Source organism: Taudactylus pleione, unplaced genomic scaffold (genome assembly GCF_031769625.1).
Source record: "Taudactylus pleione unplaced genomic scaffold, aTauple2 ptg000624l, whole genome shotgun sequence".
Taxonomy (NCBI): domain Eukaryota; kingdom Metazoa; phylum Chordata; class Amphibia; order Anura; family Myobatrachidae; genus Taudactylus; species Taudactylus pleione.
The window spans coordinates 380,449-395,451 of NW_028285026.1; the positions used below are offsets into that span (position 1 = coordinate 380,449).

Here is a 15,003-nt window from a genome sequence, read left to right on the forward strand (position 1 = left end):
TAAAGGACTTGACATTAGGAAAGTGTTTTTATTGGACATGTTTGCAAAGTGACATTTCCCGGAGAGCTCTGCCAAGTACAGACATTGCTGTAAATCTTGTCTGCTGTTCTCCGTATATACACACGCCTGCATGGCATGCTCAATCCAGACTGATAACACACAAATGCTTCCTTTCCTACTGTTGCTGAAGTTGCGCCAAATTGCCCTACATCACGCGCCAGGTCCCGAGCGTCTCTCTCACTCAGAATGTGCGTCTGTTTGACAACACTACGGGGGAGACTTGCCAAAGCTTCTAAAACCGGTGATGTTAACAACCAATCAGATAGTGTCTATCAATTCTGCAATGCAATAGAGAACTTATATATGCTATAAATCTGATTGGTTGCTATGGGCACACGCACATACCCTCCCATCAGACAATGCATTAAAACCACCTGCCTAATATTGTGTACGTCCCCCTCGTTCTGCCAAAACAGCTCTGACACACTGAGGCATGGACTCCACAAGACCTCTGAAGGTGTCCTGAGGTATCTGGCACCGAGACGTTAGCAGCAGATCCTGTAAGTCCTGTGAGGTGCGAGGTGGGGGCTCCATGGCTCAGACTTGTTTTTCCAGCAATCTAACAAATGCTCAATAGGATTGAGATCTGGGGAATTTTGAGACCAAGTCAACACCTTGAATTCATGTTCCTCATACCATTCCTGATGTTATGTTTGCAGTGTGGCAGCCGGGCGCATTATGCTTATGAAAGAGGCCTCAGCCATCAGGGAATACTGTTGCCATGAAGGGCTGTACTTGGTCTGCAACAATGTGCCAGGGACCCAACATTGCCCAGAGCAATTGCCCGGCTTGCCTTCTTCCCATAGTGCATCCTGGCGTCATGTCTTTCCCAGGAAAGCGATGCACTCGCACCCAGACGTCCACGTGATGTAAAAGAAAACGTGATAACGTGATTCATCAGACCAGGCCAGCTTCTTCCTTTGCTCCATGGGAATTGGTATGAAATACCGCCGGCCACATGGTTCGATTCCCGGCAGCGGCAGCCCGACATCAGCAGAGATCCCGGCAGCGGAAGCCCGACAGCGCTGGAAATCCCGATCGTGGATAGGTAAGTATTGTCTAACCTAACCCCCCTAACCCTCCTTAGGGGTGCCTAACCCTAACCTCCCCCCCCAAGTGCCTAACCCTAACCACCCCCTTCCCCGCTGCCTAAACCTAAGTCCCCCGGGGGGGGGTGCCTAACCCTAACCCTCCCTCCCCCTAGCCTAACCCTAACCCTCCCGGGGGGGGTGCCTAACCCTAAGTCCCCCCCGGGAGCCCTAAACCTAACCCTCCCCCCACGCGGCTGTCTGCTCGCGGCGCCCGGCATCACTACGATCGGGATGCCGGGCGCCGGTCTCCCGGCGTCAGGGAAATGCCGGGCGTCTACATCTAGACGCCCGGCATTTCACCCTTGCCGGGATATGACAGTCGGGAAGCCGGCTGCCGGTATTTAGGCAGTCGGCTTCCCGATTGCATACCGCTCCAAGTTCCAGTTCTGAAGCCCAATTGCCCATTGTAGGTGCTTTCGGCGGTGGACAGAAACCAGCATGGGCACTGCGACCGGCCACGCAGCCCCATACACCGCAAGCTACGACGCACTGTGGGTTCTGACGCCTTTCTATCATAGCCAGTATTAACTCTTTTAGCAATTTGTGCTACAATACCTATTCTGTGGGATGGGACTAGACAGACTGGCTTTCGCTCCGCATGCACAACATAGCGCTTTGGGCGCCCATTATCCTATTCACCGGTTGTCCATCCTTGGACCACTTTTGGTATGTACTAACCACTGCATACAGAGAATACCCCCACTAGACCTGTCATTTTGGGGATGCTCTGATGACCCCAGTCGTCTAATCATCACAAATGGGCCCTTGTCAAAGTCGCTCAGACCCTTACGCTGGCCCTCTTTCCCTGCTTCCAACACATCAACTCCAGGGACTGACTGCTCCCTCGCTGCCTAATAAATCCCAGCCGTTGACAGGTGCCAATGTAACAAGATAATAAATGCCATTTACTTTATCTGCCAGTAGTTTTAATTGTTGTGGCTGATGGGTGTACATATAAAAACACACATTTTTTAAATGGCGGTTTCAACTTTAAACACCCCCCTGCACTGTATACGCTCATTTCTCAATAACAGCGAGTTGGTGTTTCCATGGGTTCCCACCATTTAATGTATTTACCATAGCAGGGTTGTGGTAATCATATGAAGCAATACCTTTGTTGATCGCCTCTAGCACTGGTCAGGATTCTCCGTAGCAGAAGACATCTGACCCCGCGGCTCTGAGATTATCACCTATCCGAGCTGAGCCGTGTCATAGCGGACTGGTGGAATTGGAATACCCAAATAAGGCTAGGTAACCACTAACATTGTGCTAGTGTGTTCTAATGCTAACAATATTGCAAACACCAACGCGTTTCACATGTGTTCGCAGCTAGAGCTCAATGGGCGGAATTCAATTATTTTCATCCCTTATCGCGCCCAACGGAGCTATTCTATTCTTGCTCCTGTCGGGCGCGATCAGCTGCCAAGCGCTACATTTCAGCTCGCAGCCCCTGGGGGATGAGAGCTGAAATGTGCGAAAAGTGACATGTTTGGGCGCCCAAACATCACTTTTCGCGATTGTGCCCAGCACTTTGGTCGGGTTTAGCTGCTTTACGCGGCTTAACCTGACCTCTATGGGCGCGATCAGCGTGAAATTCTGGCACAATTGAATAGCGGCCCGCGATCTCCTGTCACTTTAGACGGGAGATGCGGGCAGCAAAATCAATTGAATTCCGCCCATTGTAATCATCAAGAATGAGCTTACCTGTGATATGATAAGAGTATGTGGATTGAGGAGGAGTTCTAAAACCCATAATGCAAATGGAAATACACTTCAACGCTATTAACAGGGAGTAACAAAGATAGTGGGTATAGTGACACTAAAAACAATGGTTTCTAGTTTTATATGCGTTTATATGAATACTGCTGGCACTACAACGGCTAGACCTGCCATGCAGATACAATTACACCTGATATTCAGACCTAAACTGTTGTGTGCAGAGGAAACGCAAACGAACGGACCCAACAATGGCGAAGACTCCTGTAACATAATGTCAGGCCAACTGAACTCTTCTGTTCTTTCACCCAGGCCCATTCTCGCTTTATAGGTCCCAGTCAACAGGAGAAAGGAACAGAATTTGGATCTGAATCCGCAGCTAATCCCTTGCAATGTGTTACGGTGAACAAACAATGGCTTTGCCTTCATGTACTGCAGACCGGGTGCCGGGAGGCTGCGGTTAAGAGAAGGTAAAAATCTGTTTTGCAGCAGACAATGAGTTGGCAGAAGACACAGACTGCTCAGCAACACGCAAAGAGCAAACACAATGTTTAACCAAAGAATTAATCTGGGAGTCATGAAGCGCGGCCGAGCGCTGACCAAGTCACAACTTCTGTCATGTCTCCTAGCAGCAGGAAGATGAATTACTCTTACAATAAAAAAAATAAATACACAAGTAATAAAAATTGCTGTAATGGACAGGAAATGAGAACGATGGAGGATTATCACAACTGCAAAATGCTATTCATTCTCTGTAGTTTAACGCATGGAGAGCTGGGATACTGGATAGAACGCTACCCATCAGCAGCATTACAATAACGCAGGAGTGGGCCATAAGCAGCCCTCCAGCTGTTGTTGAACTTCACATCCCATCATGCCCTGCAACAGTTTTAGCATTGCCAAATAGCAAAACTGTGGCAGTGCATGCTGGGATGCATTTTTCCAACAGCTGGGGGGCCACCTGTTGCCCACCCCTGCATTAACGTCAGGTGTCACAGCACAGGAGATGGAATAGCAGAGGTGGGTCTCATGCAGGAGGCACCTGTCCTATGTATCTGGCTTTGCAGGCCCGCAAATGACTGGAAGTCGGTTTATAAAAGTGTAAGTGTGGGCGATCTGATGACAAAAGTGACAATATCTATCTTTTATAAAGTATTCGGCACCAGTGCACGGGTATGTATTCCCAGCGAGAAGGGAGACAATGCATCTGCCTCGTCCGGCAGCAAAGTAGCATAGTGGGCCATCACCATGGCCTTGAAGGCAGACACGAGATTATAGATGGGCGCCTACAATCCTAGAAACAGGATGTTTGAGGTACCCTAGCACAGGATGGCAGCTTAGTACGGGCATTAAAGTGCAGGAAGATGCCAGGCACATAGCATCCAGACATATGGAAGTGGTTTGCTAGAAGACGGAGGATCCGTGCCTATTAGTCCTGGGTAACAGTTACTGGAGGCAAGCTGTTTTTCTTGGAGGCCGGTGTATTTATTTTCCTCGCTCGCTGAGATTTTCCTTCTTAGTCCTCTCCTACCAAAAGAAACAACTTTCTGTTTGATTGTGACCTGTGATATTGACAGGTTCATCGTCTGTGAGCGCAGCGCTAGGAACGCCAGCCGGGATCTCTGTGATCTGCCGGGAACGTATGCCAAGTTAAGGGCTCGTATTCACCGCAGGATAATGCAGCAGAGGTTTCAGGGATCCCTCAAAGACATAAATAATGTACGAAGGAGACGTTGGGGCGCACGTGTAATAGATGTACAGCGTGATCAATAACACAGATGGGGTGCAGAGCGGAACGCTTTAACACTAACGTATAGAAATATAGCCAGGCTTCCACAGAACATAGGGGGGAGAGCAGCAGACGGCCAGTGCCTTTGATACTACTGCGCTAATGTATACAAGGAACAATAATAAATACAAAAAAAATACAACAAGAAAAAAAAAGACAAAAAAAAAAAAGAGAATTTTGTTACAAAAAAGTCCAAATCTCAACTGTAACTTCAAGTATAATAGCAGATAAATGAATATGTTAAATAAAGTGTGAATAATGTGTGCTTATCTCAGTCATAGTAAGTTCTTCAAGGTACTTGTTAGAGGGTATCTAGGCAACGTGGATCAAACACAAACAGGTTTCCATAGTGTAAAAGTATAAATATAATTTATTCACTATGGCTCGAATTGTGCTCACATTAGATAAGTCTCAAACTGGCTCATCTCAATCCAGTGACCGGCTGACGCCAACAATTCCAAAGACACGGAGAGCTATCCACCAATCAGATTGCAGGAAGCTGCCTGTAAGTATGCGGAGGGACAGAAGGAATGGTGAATAATCTGGGTCGCCCCATAGATCTGAGTCTATTTGATAAGGGACAGGGGGGAGGCAATTATACAGTTAGGGTTTAAAGGAGAATACTATTCACAGAGTTCATTTAGATGTATGTGTGTTTTATTTATTTTTTTGCCTGCAGAGATATCAAGTGGCTTTAAAATTATGCAATTTGCAGTTTACGGTTTACAAATTGACACACATTCAGGTACCAGGCCCTGATACCAGACTTGGTAGAGCCACCTCACAGTAATGGGTGCTCCTGTGGCCTGCCAAAGACATCCCTAAGCTCCATGGTTACCAACCAGCTGGGTGGTTGGCGTCGACTTCTCTGGAAGTTGTAATTGTGGATGGAAAATATTATTCTTTATCATTCTATGCGCAGCAGACTTCCTGTCAGCAATCCCACGGAAGGACGCTACAGCCAGTGTTTTATAGGCAACGGGTGACAAGACAACCGTACACAGTGGGGTAAGTTCATCCCAGACGCCCGAAGGCAAGTTATAATTTGGTGCCCTCCCCCCCGTCACAGCCGCTGACACTGTAATGTAGCAATTTGCATGCAGACAGGCTATAGATAGACGAAGGCAGCAGCTGATGGTCTGACATGGAGCTCTCCACTAGTGTATGGTGGCTTCTCAGGTGCCGGGAAGGGGTGCCATGTATTGGGCGGCCCGTGACGGTACACTCTGGGTACATAGTTACAGCCCTAAGTGGGATGAATAGGTTGTGGACAATGGAGGAGGTGCCCCCTTCAGAGCTGGAGCCCGGCGGCGGGCGCCTCCATTGTCTCCCATAGTTCTGCGCCTAACCGTACAGCTAAATATATAGACTATTACTTATGACAAGGTTCTATCAATGTATGGAACTTTCTGCCAACAGTCATTGTTACAATCTGGACCACGCTATCTGACTACACACATGAATTGACAAATACTGGATGTAATCTATAAAATAAGCGATGGACCGCTGCACTGAACTTCATTACAGCTTTCAAGTGTCAACATATGGAAATATTGATAAATAGCTGAAAGTGCCTTTAATAATTTTTTTAATATTAGAAGAGCAACTCATTTTCGATTGAGTGTCTCTCATCAAATAAACCCATTTCACCAAACGCCTCGCTGCTCACGGTAAAGAATAAAGCACTTCCCCGAGTTTACTTAGTAAACATAGTCTGGACTATTATGTACGTACGGCACGCTGTCTAAGTGGAGGAATAAACATGAAATGCTATGTTAGCCACCTCAGAATGACTTAGAGTGGCAACAACTCAGCTGTAAGCCCCACACATTAGCGGCACCGGTCAGGAGTCGGTCACGCGTTGGGTTTGTTTGGCTCAGTCCAGGCAGAGGCACGGACGGCGTGAAGACATCCAGCCGCGCAGCTTTGGCAGATCACCAGACAACCATTACATTTGTTTAATGATTGTTTGGTTTCCATTGTTTGCCTTAACTGACCTGTGTCTCTGCAGCTGTTGTGGAACTACAGTCCCCAGCATGTTCCACCAAAGTCGCAAACCTCAAGTCTATTGCAAAATCACTGAAAGGCAAACAGCTTTACCATGTCATTTTTTTCCGATGTTTTCTTATCATTTTTCTACATTTTCTTGTAGTGAAAGCTATGAAACCAATAAACTGCACAGCGTTTCACAGGAAATGGCAATACATGCTGGAGCCGCCTGTATAACAGATAATAGCAACAAAATCACTGTGGCAGCAAAATAATGTTGGTATAGTAATTACAGTTTTCCATTGTGTTATTTCTTTAAGCTGCTGTTGTAATTTAGAATTCTGTTGAGTGTTATTTACTACCATGGCAACCACAGTCACATGATACAGTGAGCAGAGAAGCTTTGGAATGCATTTCTGGGCTCTGACCCCACTGTAAATTCCTCCCCCGCTGTCATCACGACATGCTGAGAAACGGAGAGCTTGTGCCTGTCAGTCATACACTTTGTATTCCCTCCATGACTTAGATGCTTGCTTAAAAGTTACTTAACTTGCTCTACAAAGAAAAAGTAATCTATGTGGGATTGTTGCTTTAAGGTTAACACAAATACCATGGAGACAAATGCTTACACTGTGTCTATTGTTGCAGTAGTTGTCTAATTCAATGTGGGGAAAATATTACATTTCCAATGTAAAAGGGATTTGTGTTAATTATAACTTAAAACTAACATTTCCCCGGTAACTGGATTTGCCCACAGAAGAAAATGTTTGTAGAATAGCTCTCCAGCATAATGTGAATTATTCCCTTTCGGTTCTGTCTATTGGGTATCTTCTGCCTTTTAGTGGATCATTACAAGGGGCTAGTTTTTGGTTTGTGATGGAAGAAACCCAAGGAGAAAGTAACTTTAAACGTTTGGCACCACAAGTTAATGGCAGCACGGGGGGTTCTCTGTATGGTCAGAAAGTATAGGGCAGCACAGTAGAGCCCCAAACACTGTAAGGAGATTGATCCACAGGCGGGAATAAGTTCTCATGGAACCCTGCAATTGTGCTACTTGGTGAGATGTTGGGTAGAAAAATGATATTTTAGTTGGTGTCACCCTTTAATTAAAGTCATTAAAGTGTTTACAAAATGATTGCCTACGTAGGTACTGAAAGAGAAAAGACTATTAAAAGTGGGTGTGGTTCATTAGATCGGCAATTAAAAAAGGGTCATTCCATGCCAAATCATCACAGCTTCCAACCCAACAGTCTCAGATTTTCAAGAAATTTGGTAAGATGATAGCAGACATAAAGTAACTGTCTTATGTAACATTTTAGCCCTCATTGATACCCAGTGTTCATGCTGCAGGGTTGCAAACATGACAAAAAATTTTTTAAATGTACGCTTGTAAGGTCAACTAAAACTAATCATAACTTTGCTTCAAATTGTGGTAGAACTTTCATGTTGGTCTTGTTTCGAAGCTAAGGGACCAGAGTTTTCATTAAAAAAAATAGTTTTATATTTAAATATTGACTTTTACATTTGAAGGTCACATGATGTGACATACATCCCCTTTGGGACACCTAAGCTCGGACTGCACAGGAATATACGACGCGGCAGGACACCAAAGGGAAGGAGTCTATGAAAAACTAGGTGGCCATCTAGATGGAACAAAACTGAGCTTGCCATTTCATCTGTTTCTGGATAAAAATGCTACTTCAGATGTAGCTAAAAAGCTTTAAAATCATGAAAATACGTAGCAAGATTATGAGCGCACCTGCTGCACGTTAGGGCGCCATACCACTGTGGATAAGGGAGGAATCTATACGCTCGCCCATCTCTGAAAAATGAATCTCTAGAATGCTATTAGACATTATTTTATAAACATAGATTGAGCATAGTTGTTTTTCGAGTTCCCCCTACACAAAGGAAGTTATATGATTTTCTAGTTTTAATGCAGAAACCAAATGGGCCAGCCATCAAGAGAGGCGCGGTGTAGGTTTTAATAGGTACCGCGACCGATTGTTCTGGGTGACACTTTGGGGATTAATCGAGTTTGAAAGGCTGCATGATTTCTTGCTTTCCGGCAGCTGACAGAACATAAAACTCCATGGGGACCTGATGTATGAAGCTCTGGGAAGTGATAAACTGCAGAGTGATAAACGACCAACCAATCCGCTCCCAACTGTCATTTTTCAAACACGGCCTGTAACATGACAGTTGGGAGCTGATTGGTTGGTCGTTTATCATTCTGCACTTTATCACATTCCAGAGCTTCATACATCAGGCCCCATGTGTTATATTTCCTGGAACATTTTACCTTTCAATTGCCTTACATGTAATGTCAATTTTTATTATTAGCATTTTTGTAACTGAGGGGCGGTATTTATCATGGCTTGGAAAGAGAAAATTGTGAGAGATAAAGTATTAACCAATCAGCTCCTGTCATTTTTCAAACACAGGGGGAGATGTATGAACCGGTGATATGGGGGCTTAGTGGTGTCCGTGCATGTTATGTGTGTTGATACCACTTCTCCCCGTTGTCTTAATGTGGGGTTGGGTGTTAAATGATAGGGGCGCTATGCCTCGCTTTCATTACCGGCGTACCGATGTGCTGACAGCTGCAGCAGTTGTTACCCCACCACAGCCGGTGGCTGCCCGGGAGATCTTGTGATGCCTACTGGAGCCGGCCAGGAGGTGAGACACAGCTCATCTGCACTAAACTGATGTACGGAGCGCTCTGGCAGTGATCGCCGGGGGGGGGGGGGGGGGGTAGTTTAACTCCGGCAGTCCAGAAGTTCATACATCTCGGCAGTGCTTCTTACTTCACCTTGGTAAAGAGGCGAAGCAGGAAGAGTTATGCGCCACTATAATACATTTATCCCAGAGTGACTAACATGCCATGTATAGTGTTCAATGTACCAGGTACCCATTGTGTATATAATACTGATGAATACAGATTACCATTTTTATGTATTCATAAAAAACCCACAGAATAATTAGTTGCACATAAAGCCTAGACTACCCGGCAGGATGAAAGAGCTATTTTAGGCCACAGAATATATTTCTCTGCACTAGATTCCCTACTTCAAAGTGAAAAGTGATTACCGGGAACTCTGTATCTATGCCAATAAAATATTCTGATTAATGCAGAAGTCTGTCTGTCTGTAGCTGGTTAGAGACATTTCATCGGGTACTTACAGGGCGGAATGTGACTCTTCGAGAACTGCTGCTTCTTCTATGTCCCGTAAAATGTCAGAACTTGAACTGAAAGAGTCAATGTGACAAGAGAAACATGATAAGAAGCTGCCCGATACCTCATTCTGTCTGTATATAGGAATGAAAGGGAACACAATGAATTGTAAATGTCAAATAAGCCGCACAGAAGGGCGGAACCGCAATGGGTGCAATGACGGGTCCCCTCTACCCCACACTCCCACTGAAACCCTTTCCTGAGTCAGTGCATGCCAGATGAGCCTCCTGCTCTACACATCAGAGGAAGGGGGCCCCCACATGGATAGAACAGCATTGCCAGGGTCCTCCCCCAATTATTGCTATGGGGCCCGGCAATTCGTTGTTCAGCCACTGGTCACACATTACCCTTAATCTCACCAATAATTTAGAACAATACAGTGAATCACGGTAAAAACACACATCTGCAATAACATACCCACAGGACTTTTATAAAAGACTTCCAAGCTATATCAAACCAACCTGACCATAAAGCAAAATAGAGCTGGGACCACAGGTAATGGCTCGAAGGTTGTGTGTGGCCCAGGGGCCATTTGTTGCCTGTTACTGGTATATTGTAAGTTTATTATTTTGCCCAGAGTCTTAAACATGTGTTAGGTACAATAGGCTCTGTGACTGCTCCCAAGCTACGCAGTTAGCACAGGAATAGTACAACTAGTTAATACTATACAGGAGTCCAGAAAAAATGCTTCTAGTCTCCAAGCAAAAACCAAGGAAGTAAGAAATCCTGACAAGGACACATGAATCATCGGGCAACACAGCCATCCGCAGGACCAGATGCAGAGATAACTCTCTGGTTTAAGAGCAGTGTCGTGTGTGACGGAGCCTAAGGGGAAACAGACAGGCACTAAATGTTTCTTCAGTGCTTAAATCCTGGCATTATCGATCAACATCTATAGATAAATATCCCTCTACAACAGCGCCTTCTGCTGGAGCGATGCAGGACTGGAAAGCTGACAGCTTTTGTACAAATCACTGGACCACAAATACAGTGAAGATGATCACGTCTGAACTGAATGAAATAGGGCTTGAAGTATCTTTAATACTAGAAAAATAAACTAAAAATAACAACTGCTTCTAAGAATGGTGTTAACACTTAGCCTCTATGTCTGCGTGCAGTTTAAAGTTTAAAAACACAATCCAGGTACATGTATTAGGTCCACTGTGTACATGCGAGCAGGCCAACGATGTGGGGTGCGCTGCAAAGTCTGTTCGGATTAACAGCAGGCAGAACTGAAGACGGGCCTCCAAGAGTAGGTACTGAGGTTTAAATAAAAAAGGCAGACAAGCAAGTGAAAATCAAGAAAGAGAGGAGCAGGAGAGAAACAAATGCAGGCACAGAGGGGCAGGAGAGAAACAGATGAACAGACAGAGGGGCAGGAGAGAAACAGACGAACAGACAGAGGGGCAGGAGAGAAACAGATGCAGGCACAGAGGGGCAGGAGAGAAACAGATGCAGGCACAGAGGGGCAGGAGAGAAACAGATGCAGGCACAGAGGGGCAGGAAAGAAACAGACGAGCAGCAGAGGGGCAGGAGAGAAACAGATGCAGGCACAGAGGGGCAGGAGAGGAACAGACGCGCAGACAGAGGGGCAGGAGAGAAACAGATGCAGGCACAGAGGGGCAGGAAAGAAACAGACGAGCAGAGGGGCAGGAGAGAAACAGATGCAGGCACAGAGGGGCAGGAGAGAAACAGACGCGCAGACAGAGGGGCAGGAGAGAAACAGATGCAGGCACAGAGGGGCAGGAGAGAAACAGATGCAGGTACATAGGGGCAGGAGAGAAACAGACGCGCAGACAGAGGGGCAGGACAGAAACAGATGCAGGCACAGAGGGGCAGGAAAGAAACAGACGAGCAGAAAGAGGGGCAGGAGAGAAACAGATGCAGGCACAGAGGGGCAGGAGAGAAACAGATGCAGGCACAGAGGGGCAGGAGAGAAACAGATGCAGGCACAGAGGTGCAGGAAAGAAACAGACGCGCAGACAGGGGCAGGAAAGAAACAGACGCGCAGACAGAGGGGCAGGAGAGAAACAGACGCGCAGACAGAGGGGCAGGAGAGAAACAGATGCAGGCACAGAGGGGCAGGAAAGAAACAGATGCGCAGACAGAGGGGCAGGAGAGAAACAGATGCAGGCACAGAGGGGCAGGAAAGAAACAGACGAGCAGACAGAGGGGCAGGAGAGAAACAGATGCAGGCACAGAGGGGCAGGAGAGAAACAGACGAACAGACAGAGGGGCAGGAGAGAAACAGATGCAGGCACAGAGGGGCAGGAGAGAAACAGATGCAGGCACAGAGGGGCAGGAAAGAAACAGACGAGCAGACAGAGGGGCAGGAGAGAAACAGATGCAGGCACAGAGGGGCAGGAGAGAAACAGACGCGCAGACAGAGGGGCAGGAGAGAAACAGATGCAGGCACAGAGGGGCAGGAGAGAAACAGATGCAGGTACATAGGGGCAGGAGAGAAACAGACGCGCAGACAGAGGGGCAGGAGAGAAACAGATGCAGGCACAGAGGGGCAGGAAAGAAACAGACGAGCAGAAAGAGGGGCAGGAGAGAAACAGATGCAGGCACAGAGGGGCAGGAGAGAAACAGATGCAGGCACAGAGGGGCAGGAAAGAAACAGACGCGCAGACAGGGGCAGGAGAGAAATAGATGCAGGCACAGAGGGGCAGGAAAGAAACAGCCGCACAGACAGAGGGGCAGGAGAGAAACAGATGCAGGCACAGAGGGGCAGGAAAGAAACAGACGCGCAGACAGAGGGGCAGGAGAGAAACAGATGCAGGCACAGAGGGGCAGGAAAGAAACAGACGCGCAGACAGAGGGGCAGGAGAGAAACAGATGCAGACACAGAGGGGCAGGAGAGAAACAGATGCAGGCATAGAGGGGCAGGAGAGAAAGACGCAGGCACAGAGGGGCAGGAGAAAAACAGACAGACACAGAGGGGCAGGAGAAAAACAGACACAGACACAGAGGGGCAGGAGAGAAACAGACACAGACACAGATGGGCAGGAGAGAAACAGACGCAGACACAGAGGGGCAGGAGAGAAACAGACGCAGACACAGAGGGGCAGGAGAGAAACAGACGCAGACACAGAGAAAGAAGGAGAGAAACAGAGAAAGAGGGGCAGGAGAGAAACAGACACAGAGAGGCAGGAGAGAAACAGACGCAGACACAGAGGGGCAGGAGAGAAACAGACGCAGACACAGAGGGGCAGGAGAGAAACAGACGCAGACACAGAGGGGCAGGAGAGAAACAGACGCAGACACAGAGAAAGGAGAGAAACAGAGAAAGAGGGGCAGGAGAGAAACAGATGCAGGCACAGAGGGGCAGGAGAGAAACAGACGCGCAGACAGAGGGGCAGGAGAGAAACAGACACAGACACAGAGGGGCAGGAGAGAAACAGACGCAGACACAGAGGGGCAGGAGAGAAACAGACGCAGACACAGAGAAAGAAGGAGAGAAACAGAGAAAGAGGGGCAGGAGAGAAACAGATGCAGGCACAGAGGGGCAGGAGAGAAACAGACGCGCAGACAGAGGGGCAGGAGAGAAACAAATGCAGGCACAGAGGGGCAGGAGAGAAACAAATGCAGGCACAGAGGGGCAGGAAAGAAACAGACGAGCAGACAGAGGGGCAGGAGAGAAACAGATGCAGGCACAGAGGGGCAGGAGAGAAACAGACGAACAGAGGGGCAGGAGAGAAACAGATGCAGGCACAGAGGGGCAGGAGAGAAACAGATGCAGGCACAGAGGGGCAGGAAAGAAACAGACGAGCAGACAGAGGGGCAGGAGAGAAACAGATGCAGGCAGAGGGGCAGGAGAGAAACAGATGCAGGTACATAGGGGCAGGAGAGAAACAGACGCGCAGACAGAGGGGCAGGAGAGAAACAGATGCAGGCACAGAGGGGCAGGAGAGAAACAGATGCAGGCACAGAGGGGCAGGAAAGAAACAGACGAGCAGACAGAGGGGCAGGAGAGAAACAGATGCAGGCACAGAGGGGCAGGAGAGAAACAGATGCAGGCACAGAGGGGCAGGAGAGAAACAGACGCGCAGACAGAGGGGCAGGAGAGAAACAGATGCAGGCACAGAGGGGCAGGAGAGAAACAGATGCAGGCACAGAGGGGCAGGAAAGAAACAGACGAGCAGACAGAGGGGCAGGAGAGAAACAGATGCAGGCACAGAGGGGCAGGAGAGAAACAGACGCGCAGACAGAGGGGCAGGAGAGAAACAGATGCAGGCACAGAGGGGCAGGAGAGAAACAGATGCAGGTACATAGGGGCAGGAGAGAAACAGACGCGCAGACAGAGGGGCAGGAGAGAAACAGATGCAGGCACAGAGGGGCAGGAAAGAAACAGACGCGCAGACAGAGGGGCAGGAGAGAAACAGATGCGCAGACAGAGGGGCAGGAGAGAAACAGACGCAGACACAGAGGGGCAAGAGAGAAACAGACGCAGGCAAAGAGGGGCAGGAGAAAAACAGACACAGAGGGGCAGGAGAGAAACAGATGCAGACACAGAGGGGCAGGAGAGAAACAGATGCAGGCATAGAGGGGCAGGAGAGAAAGACGTAGGCACAGAGGGGCAGGAGAAAAACAGACAGACACAGAGGGGCAGGAGAAAAACAGACGCAGACACAGAGGGGCAGGAGAGAAACAGACGCAGACACAGAGAAAGAAGGAGAGAAACAGAGAAAGAGGGGCAGGAGAGAAACAGATGCCGACACAGAGGGGCAGGAGAGAAACAGACGCAGACACAGAGGGGCAGGAGAGAAACAGACAGACACAGAGGGGCAGGAGAGAAACAGACGCAGAGGGGCAGGAGAGAAACAGACGCAGAGGGGCAGGAGAGAAACAGACGCAGACACAGAGGGGCAGGAGAGAAACAGACGCAGAGAGGCAGGAGAGAAACAGATGCAGACACAGAGGGGCAGGAGAGAAAGATGGAGACACACACGGGCAGGAGAGAAACAGATGCAGAGAGGCAGGAGAGAAACAGACGCAGACACAGAGGGGCAGGAGAGAAACAGACGCAGAGGGGCAGGAAAGAAACAGACACAGAGGGGCAGGAGAGAAACAGACACAGACACAGAGGGGCAGGAGAGAAACAGACGCAGAGGGGCAGGAAA

General features: G+C 48.2%; 1 protein-coding gene across 2 annotated transcripts in view; it reads right to left on the reverse strand.

Moving 5' to 3' along the window:
* Positions 1-15,003, reverse strand: part of RAD18 (RAD18 E3 ubiquitin protein ligase) — a 338,638-nt gene that overhangs the window by 41,971 nt on the left and 281,664 nt on the right. Inside the window, exon 12 of one of the 2 annotated variants that reach the window (XM_088454630.1) lies at positions 9,829-9,894. The exons of the other annotated variant lie outside the window; for it this stretch is intronic. Coding sequence (XP_088310756.1) covers positions 9,829-9,894 — 66 coding nt within the window. The remainder of the gene's footprint in view (positions 1-9,828; positions 9,895-15,003) is intronic. 2 annotated transcript variants of the gene reach the window in all.